We start from the raw sequence: 18471 nt of genomic DNA on the forward strand, positions 1-18471 counted from the left end.
TTCTATATACCTTTTTGAGCATGAATAGGATAAATCGCAACAGCTTCCGTTCCTTCACAGTGACTGTTCCTTGCCGTACACGAGTCCTTCGACCTCCTCCGCGATGGCCAGCGAACTCGTCAATCCGGGGCTCTCGATGCCCAGCAGGTTCACCCATCCCTCGTAGCCCTCCTCCCTACGGATCACAAAGTCGTGGAACCCCTTGCCCTTGAGCACGGCGCCCTGATCCGCCAGCTTGGGTCGGATGCCGGCGTAGTCGGCTACGAGGTCCTCAGCCTTGACGCCGGGCAAATACTTTTGAATCTCGGCTATCGCCTGCGGGAGCCGCGCCGCGTTGACGGCCAGGTCATCGGGTCGGTCGACCCACTCGACGTCCGGTCCGAAGCGCACGCGGCCCGCGAGGTCGAGCGTCAGGTGCGTGCCGAGCCCCGCGGCGCCGGGTTCCGGGGCCGGGTAGATGAGGCGAGAGATGTGCGGGTGCGACGCAGAGTAGGAGAAGTAGTTGCCCTTGGCGTAGTACAGGCTCTGCTGCCGGTCTGCCGGCACGATCATGTTGTGGATGGTCGCGGCGCCGAGTCCAGCTGCGTTGATGAGAGTCTCGGCTGTGATGCTCGACGTCTCCCCGGTCGAGGCGTCCTTGACTTCAATCTCCCAGCCTTCGCTGCCGGGCTGAGCGCCGAGGGGTTTTATACCCACGACGGGAGAGTTGAGGGCTGCCACACCCCCAGCTTCCTCAAACAGCCCCAAGAGACACATCATGAGTCCATGAGAGTCGACGATACCCGTGGTTGGACTATCAAGAGCACATGCTGCTTTAACCCCCTCGCCATCGCGCTTCACCTCTTCACCGCTCACCCACCGCGTAGGAACACCAAGCTCATTCTCGCACAGGGCATGAATCTTCTCAAGGGCCTCCCGCTGAGCCTCATTCTGCGCGACGATCCACTTGCCGGTGCGGCGGTGGCCGACGTCGTGCTTCTCGCAGAGCTCGTACAGCAGGTTCTTGCCGCGGATGCACAGCTTCGCCTTGAGGCTGGAAGGGCCGTAGTAGATGCCCGCGTGGATGACCTCGCTGTTGCGCGAGCTCGTCTCGGTGCCCACGGCGTTGTGGCGCTCAATCAGGACGGTCGAGTTGTCGCCGCGCTGCGCGAGCTTCCGGGCTATGGCGAGGCCGACGACGCCGCCACCGACAACCTATCGGGATATGGTTAGTGCACGTGTTGTTGATATGGGCAATTGGCTATTCTCTGGCAGGCAATGTCTAGTTTTTTCCACTCTTGCTAAACATCTCATGATGGGGTCGTCGGGCGGGATGTATCGGGAAGCGAGGGACCGACGCCGGCTCCGGACATGGCATGATGAGGAACGGCACTTACAGCATGAGTGAAATCCGCTCTAGCTACTGATGTCGAGCTAAAGTTGAGTTTTTGAATGCCTCGCCAGCCAGAAGGCGCAGATCTCACCAGTGGTCGTAGCATCATGGATATTGTTTTGTTGATGTTGTTGAGTTGTGAACTGCAGACTACAGCTGATACTCGGTCTACATGATATATCTGCCGAGCTGGCCAATGACGCCATGTCAACGGCGTATACTGCCCCTGGGCCGACAATACTAGTGCAGGAACACGGCGAATTTTGCATCTTATCGTCCATCAGTTCGGTCATGGATGCTTTGTTTTGTTATTCTCGATACCATTTTGGCCCAGTTCGTGAATAAACGCCGCCGTGAGTCCACGCACCGCCCAAGCCCAGCCCCAACTCCAACTCCAACTCCCACAAGATGTTGCTATTCACAACTCGTCGTTCAACCATTCATTGCCTCGTTTACCCCTTCAATCCTTAATTCCATGCATGAAAAACACGCCTAAACGCCACGGTGGATTTTTCGCACTGGCTTGATTTACCTCGTACGCACAACTGAAGTCATCTGCCTTACCCTGAAGCAAACCCGCTAAACTCCCCAACAATGATGCTTAATGCCTATCAGCGTCCCAATCGATTGAATCACAAGTTTCAAATTCAGGTTTCCTTTGGTGCTTCAGTTGAAGCCTTCTCCTCCTCCTTTTCAGCCGTGGTGGAAGATCTGGTCAGGCTGGAGTGGTGAGGGGGCTCATGGGCAGTGGGGGAGCCAGTGCCGAGATCAGATAGTTGTTTTTCTAGTCACAGCATTAGTACACATAGTCCCGAGCTATCATCCTTGGCCAGCGCTTACCTAGCTCCCGAATTCGATGGCGAAGCATCTGATTCTCCCGAACTAGCATCTGAGTCTCGGCTTGGTAGAAGGCGCTTTCATCTCGGCCGCCAAGGACCCAGTCCCCGCTTTCACCGCCGATGGACGTCGAACGGAGACGCGGGGAAGCACCGCTGCGACTGGGCGTTCTAGATCGTCGCTGAAGGTCGGCGCGAGCCATGTCAAAGGAGCTTCGGGGATGGCGATGAGTGGCGGACCGGGGACCCGAGCCGGCGGACGGCAAGGAGGGAGGGATCGCGATCTGGGAACTCGAGGCATGGGGCGTCCCATGGGCCGACCGCTCAGAGATGGCGCTGCTATCGTCAACAGCAGAGGTCTGGTTTACGTTCTGTGGCTGACCGGCCTGGAGCCGTTGAAGCTCAAGCTGCTGCTGTCGAATCATCTGCAAGAGGCGGTTCTGTCAACCGTTAGTCAATATTGTTGCACATGACACCTGGCTCACATACCACATGAGCTTCCTGCTCCGCCTCTAGTTCCTGATGGAGCTCGCCCAGACTGGGCGCTCTATGATGATGAGGGTCAGCCAACAGGGGCGAGCCAGAAATCGGTCGCGGGCTCGCAGTCGTGAGACCGGATTCTTCGCTGACCATCTCGCCAGGAGCTGGTATAGATGGGTCGTTGAGCTGGAGGTTCATGAGGACGGCAGATCGACGGCGGCCGGCTTGAGGTGAGGATCGATGTCGGGAAAGGGAGCTGCTAGACGACCCTGGTTTCCTGTTAGAGAGATCCAGACCATAGAAGTTTCCAGATGGGGTCGTACGTCGTGTGGGCTCGTGCTGGAGTCCCGCATTCATGGTCGCGGCTGCTTGCAACGATATCGAAGCTGATCGCGGAGATCTGGTCGGCGACTCGTTGCGGGGAACCGCGGTGCCGTCTGTTGGAGAGGCCATGATAGAGGGTGGTACTTGCTGCTCTCCTGAGAAGTGAGGTGATGTACAAGCAAGGCGTTCGAGGCAGTAGAGGCGAGCTGGGTCGGTGAAGACGTCAAGAGTCAATGGATATTTGCTTGCTTGTCAAGGTGACGACGATTGGCTGGGTTAGGTCGACAGTTTGGAGGGGTTGATGTGGGTAGCTACAAGCTGACGGGGACTGCAGGTTGACGGGATGCGTGCTAGAGCAGATGCTCAGGTAAATGATAGGTCTGTTTGCTTGCTGAGGGTTGATAGCAAAACATCTAGGGTCGTGGAAGATGATAGAGAGACGAGGCTATTTGTTAGGGATCATAGAGTCCATGATGAGGATGCGCCGGAGTTGCTGAGTGAGGATGTGGCCTGCTTCTGTGCCGATCACGACCCCTCAGAGCTCTGCCTGTCAGTGGTCACAGGGCGCGTCAGTCGATGGCGGGGGCTTGACCAGCCCGCTACAGCCTTCTGCACCCCGCTGAGCCTTGGAGAAGGCGCCCTGTGACGTCTCTAGGTCCCCGGATGACTTGGCCTCTGTCTCTGCCCTCGCCTCCTAGTGACGTCTCGTGCCCGGCTTCGAGTTCATGATTTCCTGGTCGTGGCCATGATTCTGACTGACCGTGACGGGGCCTCGGGCTTGACCTTGCGTTCGGCTCGGTATTGTTACTGATTCCAGCGCCGACACGGTTCCGTTTTTTTTTTGGTTTGCCTCGCCTTTCGGCGACTAGGTACCAACTGTCTGTTACACCAAGCACTGCAAAGTCGGGCCAAGATCCCATGTAGATAGGTAGGTGCTGGATCCAGATAGAAGAGCCTGGACGCTTCTTGTGTCACCCGCAGCGTGCATGCAGGCTCTGAACCATGGTCTCCATCTGCTTCTCCGGGCACAAACCCGCCGCCAAGAGTTTCACTCACCAGCAGTGACTACAAGGCCTGACGACGCCATACGAATGGTAGGAGCCACAAGGAACCCATACCGACATCGCTCAACCAAAGTGTGACAACTTTCTCACCGCTCTCGGAGCGCCATGGACCTACATCTGCTCGATGATCATGACCAATTGTCCAAGCTTCATCTTCACGTTTCGCGATTCCTTTGCACACGTCCCTCGTCCCGACATCTGGACGAACAGGCCTGCACCTCGCATGTGTCAGACTGATGATTATCACGCTGCATCTGGCTCTGATACCGAGATAGGTTAGCCCATCAGCCTCGGCGGCTCATCAGCCCTTTCAGATGCGAGAAACCAGGACCTCGGTCCGATCTGAGCTTCCTTTTCACCACATACACTCTGTAGGTCGTCAAGGCCAGACGAACACACAGACAGGGGACGAAAGCAAGGCCCTCGGGAAGGCCTCAACGCCCGGGGTTCCGGGGAAATATGTGCTCCTGAAACGCCTTCGCCCAACATCACCGAGCAGAGGTGCTGAGAACAGGCCATCTTGGTGAAACTCTGATGTGCCCAGCCCCAATCACCTATCCTCAACCAGTGAGAGGGCCCAGGCCAACATGCAGCGTTGCGGGCGTGCGCTGCGCACATGGATAGGAAGCGAATGGGCGAAAGGCAAAAAGAAAAGTTAATTAAACCCAGACACGTCTGTGGCCGATGGCGGAGAAAAGGGAGGGTCTCTCCCGTTCGAGGAGCTTCCACTCGTCCATGTTCGACGGATGCTCTTGCCAGAGAACATCTGGCCATAGCGAGTTGCATGCTCTTCTGCCTACTCAGGTAATTACACTCATCTCAGTGTGGGGGGCTGTTGGTTGGTGGGCGAAGTAAAGAAGAGCCCGAAACAACTCCGTATTTGTTGGAAAAAGCAAAAAGAGAAGATGAACGCAACTCGACTTAGCTTGCCAGCGTGTTGGGCAGCTTCATCTTAAGCTCATCTCGTTAGCTCCGTTCACCGCTGAGGACGTTGATTAACAACGCAGATCCTTCGACGTGTCCATGGATCTCACAACTAAGGTGACATTCCGCAACCTCACCCTCAGTCTCACCGTCTGATCCGAATAGTCCAGCCATTCTGTGCCAGCGCCCTTGTCGTTTACGTAGCCCCCGACACCAACTACCGCGGCCGCGGCCACAACACCCGGCACTAAGAAGCTCCTGTCTGCTCTCTGCAATCGCTTACCATGGCCGATCCCAAGTTGATGAGAAAACCGGGCCTGGAAGGCTCCAGAGATGCTCCACAACCCAGGAGGAGGAGCCTGATGACCAGAGAAAACCTGTCTCGGCCCTGGCCTAGCCCACATGGGTTTGGATGGATCCGAGACATCCTATATGGAGCAGACTTGGCTGAGAACCGCAAAAGCCGGACTGATCCAACGTTTACGGATCGTCCAGTCTCGATCGCAAGTAATGTTTGCTTCCTGGATAATTTCCACCACACGAGCGGCAGGGAGGAACTCGTTACGGGGAAATAGGTTTGTCTTACGGCGCCATCCTCTCAGCTCGCCCATATCCAGGTCTGCAGCAGCGCCCCTCCAATCAGGGCAGACATTTGGTCCCGTATCAACGGTGGCATTGGCTCAGTGGCCAGAGAAGCGAAATCCGAACCAGACAGCTCCGAGTTTAGTCGCCCACTACTGCAGGAACGAGGCCAGCCGATCTGCATCTTCTGCAGAGCCCGCAATTCAAACCCAAAGGCGCGAGTTCCCGCATCAGCTTGCGTGCATGAGTTCCAGAGGCTCAAGTATCTTCAATGCCAAAAGGCTAGTGCCTGGTGCGATACTGTCGTGGCTGGATGGATCACGGCTAGGCAATTTAGGCGAGCACACCGATGCTATTTCGATCGATGACCCAATTTGCCGGACCTAGGAATACCCGGGATGCCTGTGGGTGCGTAGAAGAGTCTAGCGATGACGGCTCCTTGGTGCTGACGAGTTGGAAAGGGTGCCCCCGGACTGGATATGAGCGGAACCGCACATGGCCCAGGCCGTTGGTTGTGTCTTGTATTTCCAGAACCACACACGGAGTACAGGCGTACTGGCTTGCACAAAACTGCGAAGGACAGCAGACGCTGTGTAGCTCGACGGTCCAACATGTGGGCATAGGCTCGCTTGATGAATGAGACGAAAGAACCGGCCCATTGAGAACCGTCGCGGAGAGGAATGCCTAGTGCTTCCTCTGTTGATGTGATTTAATCATCGGATCGATTTTTCAAGTGCCGAGAAAGCCTCTGCATCATGCAGGAGGCCTATAGTCTGTCGAATTAAGACTCGGGGATCTTGCGATTAGTATGTTCTATGTAGATGTTGAAGTGCACTTGTTATCAACCGACGTCACTCAAGCAAACAAGAATGATCCCGGCACTGAACTGCACCGGCTTCTCCTCACGTGCAACCTGTGCGCTGTGTGGAGAATGAGATGCATTCGAGCTGTCCAAGAACTTTTGGATTTCGAGGCAGGGAACCCAGCACAGACTCAAAGACGTCCTGTTCTTCCGAGTCCGCGGTATGGAGATGGGCAGCAAATCGTGTTCGCTAAATGGTGTAAGATGAGAGGGTAATAAGGCGAGTGGAAAAATAGCCCCTGATGTTGGATAGTTTTCGCTGTTGGCGCCGCGGCAGATGCAAGCTCGAGGATACAAATCCGGCCCCTGTCACACGTTTCCTCCGAATGACCAGCTGAGGTTGAGAGCGAGAATGGAATCGCTCGTTTTGTGCCGTTCGCGCGCCGATCCCGAAACAAGAGCCCTGTTATTCTGGCTTCTCAGCTTGATGAGGCTTGTCAGCGTAACGGCCAAGACCCTTTCTGTGACCCTTGTATTACCGATTGACTGCTGAGGCTAGCAAAAATGGCAGCAGAAGGGTAAGGGTTGCAAGGTTGGCTTTGGCACGTTCCCAGTACTAACACCGGCTCCCGTGCTCGCGAGACACTGGTCTGGCAGCGATTGAGCCCGGACTGTAGGTTGTGCTTCCGTGATGGCGTTTGTGAAGTCTGGCTTCGGCGATACTCTCAGAAAGAGTTGCTGTGCAGCCGCCTCGGAGGATCTCGCATGCGCATGATGCCCTGCGGGATGCCGAACCTTGGGTTGGAAGATGAGAGTCGACAGGAAGGCCATATCATTTTGGCACGGGAGACAAAAGGATCGGCTTGGACCATCGAAAGATCGTGACTAGAGCCACCGTTACCACCACAGCCTCCGAAACGCGCGTGCAGCCTGCGACACAACGGTTTTCCTTGCTATTCGCTGTGAAGGGTGAGCTGCAAGGATTTCCATTCCTGGAGTGGGGGTGACATGGGGGATTCTAAGCCGAGATGCTAGGAAACTGGGATTAATAGATGCTAGACTTGTCACAAGTTGAAAAACTCCCGCTCAACCCTGCCCATGGCTCAAGGGTTTGGGCTAGGGAGGTGAAGACGGCTTGCTTACCCCTGGCCCCCGGGAGGCTAGGTTGGTTCCTCGAAGGCCGTGGCACTTTGAGCCGACGGCGAGGCTCATCCCGTTTGGGAGAGGACAGAGTTCCTCCAACCCGTCTGGGTGCCGTGCGCAAGTAAACTCTTTGAAAATCGATCCAGTGTGCCGTCTGGCGTCGCATCGTGTTGTGTCGTTTTAAGCCGTGTGTCTTGTCTCAGCCAATTACTGGGCCGTACAAAACCGTCGCGTCCGTTCCTTTTCGTCGATATTGCGTGTCCTGAATTTTTTTCGCTGTGCGGCACACGTATGAACATCGTCATCTGCGTCGGGCTCGCGTCCATGTTTGCCGTGAAACTTGTTGGCCCAATTGACAAGGCTCAGACTGTGCTGGAGCAGCTGGGGGTTGGTCTCTTCCCCATGTGTTCCAGGCTCCTGGGCCCTCAAAGGGCCGGCCACTATGATGATCGAGACCAGCCTTCGAGACGAGGGAGGGAGGAGATTCGCCCTACGTAGTAGCTCCAGCCTCATCAGCCCATGTTCGGATAATGGTACAATACAGTTGTACGAACTCAGTGGCTCTGTCTCGGGCGAGAAAGGTGTCCTTGAGAGGAGCGATTCCCGGGCTGCCAAACCGTCTCCTGGTTAGCACCCCGTTCGCCAGGCTGGCTAGGTATGGTTCGGTCCCTGGCAGCCGTTTTGCAGGTTGCAGGGGGTCACCCCTGTCTATTCCCTCATCCCTCTGCTGCTGGGTCGTCGCTCGCCTCGCTGGGCGTTCGAATTTAGCTGTTCTTGGTCATCAAGATCAGGTTCCACCAGGCGAGGCCCCATGTTCTGGCCGCGTCGCTCACTCCAGTGGGATGCCCCGTGTGGGTGGGCTTTGTGGGCGCCCTGTGCGTGCTTCTTTTCGCATGTACCCCGTACCTGCGTGAGGCTTGTTCTTCCAACCATCTCTGGCAGTGCAGGGATTCTTGACCCAGCGGATCATGTTGTTGCGACTTTGACTGGATGGATGCAGTGCCTTGACGCTCTGTCTTTTTGAGGAGCGAACGAGAAGAGTAGGTACTTCATCGTCCAGTAGAAAGAGGGTGTAGCGCAATGTCACCTTAGACACTGTTGTTCCCTCTGGAAGCCCCGTGGCGAGGGAGAGTCGAGTTGATGACTCGAGGGAGGACTTGATGTCGAGTCGAGTCGAGGATGTTGCTGTGCTGTTCTTGCTAAAGAGGAAAAAGTTCAGATAAGAAAAGAATTCAGATTTCTTCCTCGTTAAACCCCCTTGCATCCCGTCGCTCCTGTCTTCCGTGCTTGAGGTGAAGTTGGTGGGCACGTTGGGTGGGCTTCCTTCCTTCTGGAGGTCCCCATCCCCATGCCCATCCCCGTAAGGTAAGTGTAAGTAGGCCCTGCACCTTCCCCGATACGTAGTCGATGTACTCACTACATCACGACCCAGCACCACACCACCCACCTTCTCCGTACTGGGAGCCGTTTCCTCCATCCAATACAACGGGCCTCCTCCCGCCCCCTCCCGCGTCTCGCTGACTTCTCCTCCTTTCCAATCCAAACATCTTACATTACCTCTGTCTGAATACGCGCCCTCTTTCTGGCGTGTTTACTTTGCTCGCTTGCTCATTCTTTACGGCCAAGTAGGCTTCACATTCTCTTGTCTTGTCAACTTGCGCCGCTCTCTCCTCTCTCTTGTTATTCCTCACTACCTTTACTTTCCATTCTTGGTAAGAAGAAACAGCCGAGCCTCTTACAAGTTGATGCCGGCGCCATCTCGCGACGGAACCTTTTGATATCAAGTTGCGATCCACCAGATCCGAGACGGGAGCCCACATTCCAATCCATCAATCCCCATTATCCTCGCCATCTCCCGCTCCCGCTTCCCGCCTGTCACACACTTGGGCGCACGAATACATCGTCCCGCGCATAGTCCCAACCGAGGTGCTCGCAGTATTATCCTCAACTTGTCGTCATACCAGTATTGTTCGTCGCCTGCACCCGGGCAGCAAGGTAGCCGATTCATGCCGCCCTGTCCTGCGCGACAGATATCTTCCACGACGACGCCCACCGCTCGGCTGTCCCCTTGGGGGCATTCCCTTGCAAACCCTCCACCGTCCTAAGCATTCGCTGTCGGCTTCGCAACCATGCCTTACAGAGATTCCCTCATGGCCCATAGCGGCACCTTAGAAGCGTTCCAGAGCCATCATACACCGTCGCGAAGGAGCCGCCCACCGGACATCGACGTTATGGCAGCAGAAGAAAACCGGGTTCCCTTGAAGCCAGAAAAGGTCAACAAGAGGGAGTCTAGGTTGGGATTGAGGAGTCTGTTTAGTCGATCCAAAGCACCAAAAGAGTTGGCGATCCCAGAAACGCCCACATCGATCGGGAGTCACACGTCCGTTACCGATATGAGCACCTTTTCCAATGGCCAGTCAGCTGTTGTGTCTGATCATTCTCCCACAACACCACGAAGCCCGCGCCCATTATCCACTATACTCGACGCTCATCATCAGACTCCATCTACTCTCCAGAAATCCGTTGGTGCCGTCAGGGTTCAAGGGCCAGTCAAACCCGCGCGAGGACCAATTGCAACATGGCATCCTCCACCACTTTTCAAAGCATTTCCTCAAGCTATCAAGCACATGACATTGCCCGCTACGTCATTGGCCCCAGAAGTCGTTCTGCGCATGCATGAGCGCAGAGTTAATGCATCCCGCGAGGACTTGCCTGCGGCAATTGACATGGAAGCAGGCACTATTGAGAAGGGCAAGGTCAAGAAGAAGCACCGACGCAACACTTCTGGTCCCGCCCCCAAGTTTGAATGGACGAACAAGATCTACGTCCTGGTAACATCGGGCTATCTATTACAGTATTCAGCAGAAGGGCCCTTTGACCGATTGCCCGAGAAGGTTCTCCATCTTGGAAAAAACTCGGCGGCTTTTGCCAGCGACGTGATTCCTGGTCGTCATTGGGTGATACAGGTTTCTTCAGTTACAGAATCCGACGGCACGCTGACTACTGACTCCTCACGATCACTCTTCTCACGTTGGAACCTCCGGGTTACAGAACGGCGACAAGCGTCCAACTTTCTGATGATTTTCGAGACTGCTGAGGATATGGAAGGCTGGATTACGACACTACGCCGTGAGATCGAGAACCTGGGAGGCAAGAGGACGCTTACCGAGACGGGGAAGCCCAAAGCTGAGGATGAATTTGTGCCCCTACGAGAGCAACCCAGCCAACGAACGCTAGTGGTGAGGGATCCAGATCGACTGTCGCGCGTCATGAGCCAGAGCACCCAAGGATCTGAATGGAGGAGAGCGAGCGATGCCGATGACTCGGCTACTACCACGGCTGAACCTGATACAGCCGTTGACCAGCCCTTGGACGACATTTCAACCACCAACAGCTTCGTATCACACGATGGCAGACAGCTGGATAACCTACGAGATAGCTCGAACCGCCTTTCCTTTATATCCTCTGGACAGCGGACAGTTGTGACATCCACTGGATCGTCCCCAGAGCCGTCACCGACTGTGGATACCTTCCCTACGAATCTTGAAGAGAAGCCTCAGTTGCAAGAAGCAGCTAGCCAGCCGGAGGCAAGGCCACGACCAAACGCTGCAGCGATCCTCGACCGAAGGCAATCGATGCAAGTGTTGGGCCCCTTCGTCGAGCTTCGCGGTGGACCAGCAAATGTGCGACCGCAGTCGACGTACGGATCAGGGGTGATTCACGATCTGAACACGCCGCCACATTCCAAGGCACCAACACCAAATTTCAGCGTTCCTAACACGTCGAACAGACGATTTTCGTATGTGAGGAGTACAGCGCAGGAATTTGGCATGATGACGCAGTCAGGTATGACTGAGTACCAGACACGATCGTTAGGTCGCAGAGCACCACCGACCACTCTGCCGATCGCGCGACCGCTGTCAATGGTAGCTGACCAACCCTCACCGATGGAGGAGGTGCACGAGCGGCCGGTGACTCGTCATGGGGACGAGACCCAACCGCTTGACCCCGACGATGATGATTTGATGTCCCTGCCGCGGATTCCCAACACATATGATGTGCCATCACGACGATCAAGCCTGGCGCCTGTCGATGAACCTATCATCGAGGTTAACCGGCCAGCCAGCTCACGCAGATTTTCGGGGATGCGGCAATGGCGCAAATCTGAGAGTCCTCATCCAATGGTGCGCAACTTTACAACACCGGTCCGGCCTGGGCCTCCTCAAAGAACTCGATCTCGGTCGTCCCTAATTGGGTCTGACGAGATGGTCAGATGCCGTACCTCAATGGACACGCATGGCGATGGCCGCAGTGATTCGGTGTCAGCGAAGGCACGCTCCCAGAGGCGAGCGAGCATGCAGTCTATAGTGTCGGATCGAGCATCTCAGTATAGCGCCTCGGCCGATCTCCCTCCGCCCATGGCACCCGAGTCACTGCCACTGCCTGCACCACCGCCTACGGTGCCTCTTCCTCCGATCCCCGCATCCGCCAGCAACCCGCAACTGAGGACAGATACGGGCAGCAAGGGTTTGTTCATCCGGCGAAGTATGCCTCAACTGAGCGAAGGCCCTCCACCAGCTCCACCACCTACATGTGCACTGCCACCACTTCCCCCGAAGCCACGAATCAGAGTATAAAGGTTCTGACTCTCTTGAATTTCATTTGTTTGCTTTCATATCTAATGACCACGACGGAGCGCCTGCCGCAGATTTCCTTTTTCGAATCGGAACGATACTGGGACCAGTTTCTGGAAAAGTTGACTTGAAGAGTTTATTCCTGTTTCTTTCTCTTTTCTTGTACTATATTAAACAATGGAGCATTGGCTGTAGGGGGGCGCATTTCTGGATATGCGACCACGGCCTTGGATGACTTTGATGTAAACGTATTAGGGAGCGGGATATTGTATGTTAGATCTTGAGCGACTAGGGGCTCTTTGTAGCGAGTAAAAAGAGAGGATCATGTCCAAAATTTAGATAAGATTATATGTACTCCGTATCTCACTATGAACATGTTGTCGAGTGACTACTACAACGCGAGAGCATGTGAAAACCGTTCCGACTTGCGAGACAACGGGGCCGGGCCGGGGCTGAGCCGGGGCCGAGAGTCTCCACTTTTATGCCGCGCGGTCGCCGGAACCCGAGTTGACTCTATCGGATGCTCAAATAGGATAGAAGTCTGCAGAAATTGGTCTAATGCGTAACGGCAAAGGGTTTATTCGTTTCGAATTCTTTTAGAGAGGTTACAATAATGCCAAATCCAAAATTAGAGGTCATGCAATTACTTGCCCGTGTCTAGCTAAGATTACCGACCAAAAAAATGGTGTGGCTGGGACGTGCGTCTAATAAAGAGAGTGAGAGAGCTCTGCGGTAGTTTCCGAGCGCTGCTACTGCTGCATAACCAGCCTCATCCTCGCTCCTCCCGTCCATCTATTTAATTACCTTTTCTGTTTCCTCCATCTCATCCCATCCTCGTCGCTCGCTCGCCGATCATCTTCCCCCCCCTTCATCGAAAGGGGAAGCTAGCTTAATTGCTTCGATCGCTCCTTGCCGACCCCGTTGCCATGCGCTAAGGGTAGGTCTCCCGTTCTGCGACCTGCCTTTCTTTTCCTCTGCGCGCGCGCGTCCTTTTGGCTCCAGTCGTAGACGCAAAACGTCAACAAAACAACAAACAACGACGACGATATTCATCGACGACAAAGAGACGAAAAGAGAAAAGAAGCCATTCGAGAGAAGGAATCGCCGAAAATGCCCGTCCTGCCTTCGAGAACGATACCCTCTGGGAACCGGCTCGAGGTCCGGCAAAACGATCCGTCTAGCACGTCGTTTGTCCCCGTGCCGTCGACATATGGCAATCTCGACAACTCGCCTCACCCGGGCGTCGTGGCGGGCATCGTTCTCGGCTCCGTCGCCGGGTTCCTGCTTCTGCTATGGCTCGTGTACGTCATTCTACACCGGGGACCCGTTGTGATGGTCGAGGAGTCTGGCGCGCCCATGAGCAGCGTTACTGGGGGCGACTCGTCGACTTTTGCGAGTCGGAGCGTCGTCACTTTGAGGAGCAAGAGGGGGAGGAAGAGCCGACGGCCAAGGAGCAATGGATCGCGGAGGACGACACGGTCAAAGGCTACGACTGTGCGCTCGCGCGAGAGGAGCCGGAGGAGGGTATCGCCTGTGATTGTCGATCCCCCGGCCCGTGAGCGCATCATCGTCGAGCCTCCATCTCTGACCCCCTCTCCTCTCTCGTCTGCGCCTCCACACCCGCGCTTCGCCCAAGAATCCGCCGTGTCGGGCTTATCATCGGACAATGAGATAGTCGTCGAGGAGGAGCACAGCCCGTCGCCGCCAAGAAGGTCATACAGCCAGCGATACAGCCAGGAACGGTACCGACGAGAGTCATACAGGGATGATGGGTACAGAGACTACCCACCGAGAGACTACTCGCCGAGGAGGGAGAGCAGGCGGTATAGCCGGGATCGATGAGGGATTGTTACGACGACTTTAACACGTTTTCTTCTTCCGGTTACGACTTTACGAAATTCAGCACAAACAGAAAGGGTTGATGGACGGGGACTTTTCCGTCAATGAACGTTTTGGGGGAAAAGCGCTGGAGTGATTGATTATAGATAATGTTGAGTTGGATGACGAGGAGGGTTCTTCAGCACGGGGTAATAGGAGTTAGTGGTCACGGCAATCTAGGAGGGATGAAGCCAAGTAATACGAGAATGACAGAAGAAGCAGACGACAGGACAGAATGGGCTCGAGTCTTTGGAGCAGAGGCCCAAGTCATTTCCATAGATACCCCCCTGAACGGTCTCGTCATGAGAGCTATATATACAGACGATTCGGCCTTTTCAACTGTCCCTTGATCCTGCGCAACATGGCTGTTTTCATGTTGTATGTGTCTTCCTCTCCCCCCTTTTCTCCCATCTCTTTAAAGATCATGGCCTAGATACAACCAGCCAGGCCAAAGGTACCATGTCCTCTAACCGCCTTCCAACTTTTTTTTTCTCTTCTCACTTCGACTGACAATGACAACAAGTAACAGAGGCGGAGCCCTCGCCCTCTGATGCAGATCTGAGCAAGTATAGACTAAGATATAAAAAAAAATAAATAAAAAAAATAGACAAGAATGCCACCCATCGCTTGACAGACTGCCTGACGTCTGCAAGCTAGCCCTCGCGCCAGCACCGGCAAATAAAGATAGATAGATAAAGTAAAAACAGAACAGTAACCAATCACTCACTACTCACATATTCATCCCTCCATCGTTGCTGGACCCGTTGCCGTTGGCACCTTGGGGCCCGCCAAAGAAGAAGGTATCGAAGGGGTTCATCTGGGGAGTCTCGCTAAAGTCGTGATGGAGCCCTTCCCAGTTCATACCCATGCCGAGGTCGATCTGAGACTGGTCCATCCTGCCGAACTCGCCGTTGGCCGAAGCACCCAAGTTCTGCAGAAACTCCATCGTCTGCGCGTCGGGATAATCAACCGGTCCCGGCCCGCTGAACTGCTGCTGAGGGTGCTGTCCAGTATACGATCCACCACCCGTGGATGGCTGGGATGTCACCCTCCTGGGAACACCAGGTGATGGCACCATGCCCGATTCCACGGGCGATCCCTCCTGGTTGAGCTCAGAAGGGCTTGGGCGATTACGCGACTTGAGCATGTACCCCTCAGCAGTCCGCGCCATCGGGGGAGATGGCTGCGCGTTTACCTCGCCCGTCACGGACAGTGTCGGGGAGGAGAGCGAGTCGGACCGCGACATGTCAAACTGATAAGACGCCTGGTCGGAGCTCTGGTGCCGGTGACGGACCTGTGCCGAGCCCTTGGATGAGTCAGGGGGCGTGTTCCAAGCCGAGCGCTGTCTTCGAGGCTGAGTCGTTGGGGACCCGAAACCTCCTGTAGAACTGGCCATCTTGATAGTGGCCTTGGCTGTCCGGTCAAAGGCATCTCGGCATGTCTCAGCAGGCGGGCACTTGTCAATCATATCGGTGAGGACCGACTTGGCCGCGAGGATGGTAAAATCCACCTCGTCCATGGTCTAATCTCGTGTTAGCTATCAGCTCGTTTTGCTGTGTGGACAAGTAAACTTACAAGGCGGCTTCGCACAATTGGCGAATGCCAGATGGCATACAAGTACGAAATTCCTGCCATGAAGAGGTGGTGCGTGGAGAGGTAGGTGTAGCTGACCAGACCACTGAGATGGAGCTGTCGATAGAGACGAAGAATCTTTTGGCCAGCCTCAGCAACCTTGAGATAGATACGATCCTCATCCTCACGTAGCTCGGCTTGGTAGGCCGTGGGACTGTTGACCTCGTTTGACGAGTTATACTCGCCCTCGAACATGGCGGGCACGCTCAGGCTCTGGCGGTAGAGCATGATGATGGCTTGCCAATAGTTGAGCTCAAGGAATTCAGTCGAGAACATGACGCCCGTCTCCTGCCTCGTGGGTGCCGACGTCTTCCACCGGTACAGTCTCCTGTCTATGTCGATGCGCCATGACCGGAACGAATCAAACTGCACCAGGAAAGGCGACGGCAGGTGCATATGCGTATCAGAATGCTTGTTTGAGGCGCCCGCCTTGGCGATCTGAGCCTGGTTATACTGCAACACCTGCAAGATCTCAGATTGCAGCAGCCGCAGGCGGAAGTAGTGATGGGCGACATGCTTGTAGCTGGGCTGGATCTGGTCTGATGGTGGATCCAGGAGCCCCGTCGGCGTGATATAGTCGTCGTCCAACGGCGAGGGGAACTCGGTTGTGATGACCTGATCGCTAATGCCGAATGGTCTTCCAACACATGTGCTCACCAGCCGATCAAGCGAGTACGTGCACCACCACAGACGTCGTCTCATGTCACGCGTCCACAGCTTTCTTCCACGAGCCTGAACACCATTCTCGCGTGGCCCAGCACCCTCAGTCTGATCCGACTCGGTAGGCTCGGGTATCGACACTTCCACGTCTCTGTCGTCTTCGTAGTGAAGGCCAAGGTCAACCGCGAGTCGCACAGCAACGCCGATGATGTACCTGATACATGTTAGTCCCCTCCCTCAGCAGTTCACTGATCCATCACTCACCAGAGTCCAGGGGGAACAGGGCGGAGGAGGGCAAAGTTGGCCAGGAGAAGAACGGCTTGCAAAACTTCCAATCCCCCGCCACTGTTGCTCAAGCACGATTCCAGGTGAACAATGGCGCTCGCATGGTATTCTTCAGGCTCACACCGGCTCCTGGCCTCGGCGCCCGTACTACCGCCCGACGATTCCGTCTTTACGGGCTCGCCCACTATGACACCGCAGCCGATAGCAAATACCATATTCAGCAAATACAGCTCGCGCGAACCGCGACCGGGGTCCTGTGTGGCATAGACACGCTCAAAAGTCTGCATAAACTCTCCTCGGTGGAGAATTGGAATCTGAGGGTTAGAATGCTCAAAGTAGAGCCTCACCAACCGCAGGCCGACTTCCTTGGGAGGGAAAGCAGCAGGCTTGATGGTGGGCCGTGTGTGAAGACCAAAGAAGGAGTCGCGCAGCGAAGCTCCATTTCCTGTAGGTTGACGTGAGCCTGATCGATCATTCATACCCGTCTGACCAGAGGTAGAGTACTGCACAGCAGCGTACACGACCCTGGCAAACGAGACACCAGACGCCGAGGCCAAAGACCGGGGTTTCGAGGGGCTGACAATGTTGAGGAAGCCGGCCTGGCCCGGCTTCTTGGGCTTCAGCGATTCAACTGCCTGGCTCTGAGGCCTAGTGATAGTGCGATCGCCAGCCTCGGACTGACCCGAGTAGCCCGTCTCTGTCGTCGAATTGATGCTGGCGGTGTCGGTGCCCGGGCGAGAACATATCTCGAGGTTTTCGGCTGGGGGAAAGGCGATGTTATTGGACGATAGCAGATTCTCGAGCTGCTCAACTCGCGTCTCGAGATAAAAGACATAACTGCGCGACAGGTCAGCAAATCATCCACCACCCAACATTGACGGCGCGATATGATATCCAGCACGCGACGTCGAGCGAGGCACAGAGGCTCTCGCTCACACACCGCCGCGCGTCCAGTTCCTTGTCGTACCTGCGTGGGATTTCCTTCTTGGTGATGGGATCGTAACCGACACAGGCGACTCCGGCCTTGGCGCAACTCGCGCAGCTCGGGAGCTTCTGGTCGCAGCGGTTCTTGCGGAGGCGACATCGATTACAGGCGCTGACGTTGCGGAAGTTGCTGCTCTGGCCTGGCTTGGCAGCTACCGAGGCAGCAGCGGAGGCAGGAGCAGAGGCAGAGGACGATGCGGCGTCGGCTTGCTGTCGATCGTTGGGGCTCGGCTGACCGTTGCGCGGCGATCCATCGTCAAAGGAGTTCTGCCTCTGTCGCTTGGCCGGTTGGGAGGTCGGAGATGGAGGGCCGCGCGCAGGCATGGTGACGGCCCGCCGGGCGACGGAGGACGGAGCCGATGGCTGCGGGCGACACTAGGTGAGACGCTGGTGAGGGGACGGCGATGGCGATGGGCGGAGCGGCACTTGAAGCGATGGTTTGGACGAGGCGACACGCGGAGGAAGGAAGCCCGAGGGGGTGGGAAGTGGACGGAACGGAGACGGGGACGGAAGGCGGAACGGCAGCTCGGGTTATCCGGCCGGAGGCTAGTACCTCTATCTCTTTTTTCCCCCCTTCCTTGTCGCGAAATGATAAGCACCAACAATGAGCTTGAAAAGAGGAGAATGAGAGCAAAAGAGACAAAATACACAAAGCCCAAGACCAGGCGGGAAACGATCAGCGAGCCGAGGCAGCTGCCAGAGGACAGGTCGGATGTGAATTGAATGTTTCGGGGTTGGAAAAGTTGGAGCAGGTGTGAAACGAGGGGATGACAGATTGAGATGGATGAATTGGACAAGGCGAGCGAGCTTGACCGGACTAGACTCGACCGAGTCCAAGATGATTGATCAATCCCAGAGAAGCTCTTCAGCC

At 55.6% G+C, this 18471-nt stretch overlaps 5 protein-coding genes across 5 annotated transcripts; 2 read left to right on the top strand and 3 right to left on the bottom strand.

The window, feature by feature from the left end:
• Positions 1-54: 54 nt before the first annotated feature.
• On the bottom strand, positions 55-1499 carry NCS54_00247200 (DAO domain-containing protein; the record flags this gene model as incomplete). The annotated part of the gene is made up of 2 exons (XM_053148070.1): positions 1377-1499; positions 55-1194 (listed from the first exon to the last, which is right to left on the bottom strand). The coding sequence occupies exons 1-2, from the start codon at positions 1479-1481 to the stop codon at positions 55-57; spliced, it is 1245 nt and encodes a 414-aa protein (XP_053004045.1). The 5' UTR covers positions 1482-1499.
• Positions 1500-2019: 520 nt separating this feature from the next.
• On the bottom strand, positions 2020-3141 carry NCS54_00247300 (Hypothetical protein; the record flags this gene model as incomplete). Its single annotated transcript, XM_053148071.1, has 4 exons — positions 2020-2156; positions 2213-2648; positions 2698-2957; positions 3012-3141. 4 exons carry the CDS (start codon positions 3139-3141, stop codon positions 2020-2022), a joined length of 963 nt encoding a protein of 320 aa, XP_053004046.1.
• Positions 3142-9656: 6515 nt separating this feature from the next.
• On the top strand, positions 9657-12164 carry NCS54_00247400 (Hypothetical protein; the record flags this gene model as incomplete). The annotated part of the gene is made up of 1 exon (XM_053148072.1): positions 9657-12164. One exon carries the CDS (start codon positions 9657-9659, stop codon positions 12162-12164), a length of 2508 nt encoding a protein of 835 aa, XP_053004047.1.
• A 1107-nt stretch (positions 12165-13271) lies between these two features.
• NCS54_00247500 (Hypothetical protein) lies at positions 13272-14003 on the top strand (the record flags this gene model as incomplete). The annotated part of the gene is made up of 1 exon (XM_053148073.1): positions 13272-14003. One exon carries the CDS (start codon positions 13272-13274, stop codon positions 14001-14003), a length of 732 nt encoding a protein of 243 aa, XP_053004048.1.
• Positions 14004-14769: 766 nt separating this feature from the next.
• Positions 14770-17924, bottom strand: NCS54_00247600 (Zn(2)-C6 fungal-type domain-containing protein; the record flags this gene model as incomplete). Its single annotated transcript, XM_053148074.1, has 4 exons — positions 14770-15561; positions 15615-16545; positions 16596-17453; positions 17584-17924. The coding sequence occupies 4 exons, from the start codon at positions 17922-17924 to the stop codon at positions 14770-14772; spliced, it is 2922 nt and encodes a 973-aa protein (XP_053004049.1).
• Positions 17925-18471: the final 547 nt, after the last annotated feature.

Source organism: Fusarium falciforme, chromosome 2, assembly GCF_026873545.1.
Source record: "Fusarium falciforme chromosome 2, complete sequence".
Classification (NCBI taxonomy): domain Eukaryota; kingdom Fungi; phylum Ascomycota; class Sordariomycetes; order Hypocreales; family Nectriaceae; genus Fusarium; species Fusarium falciforme.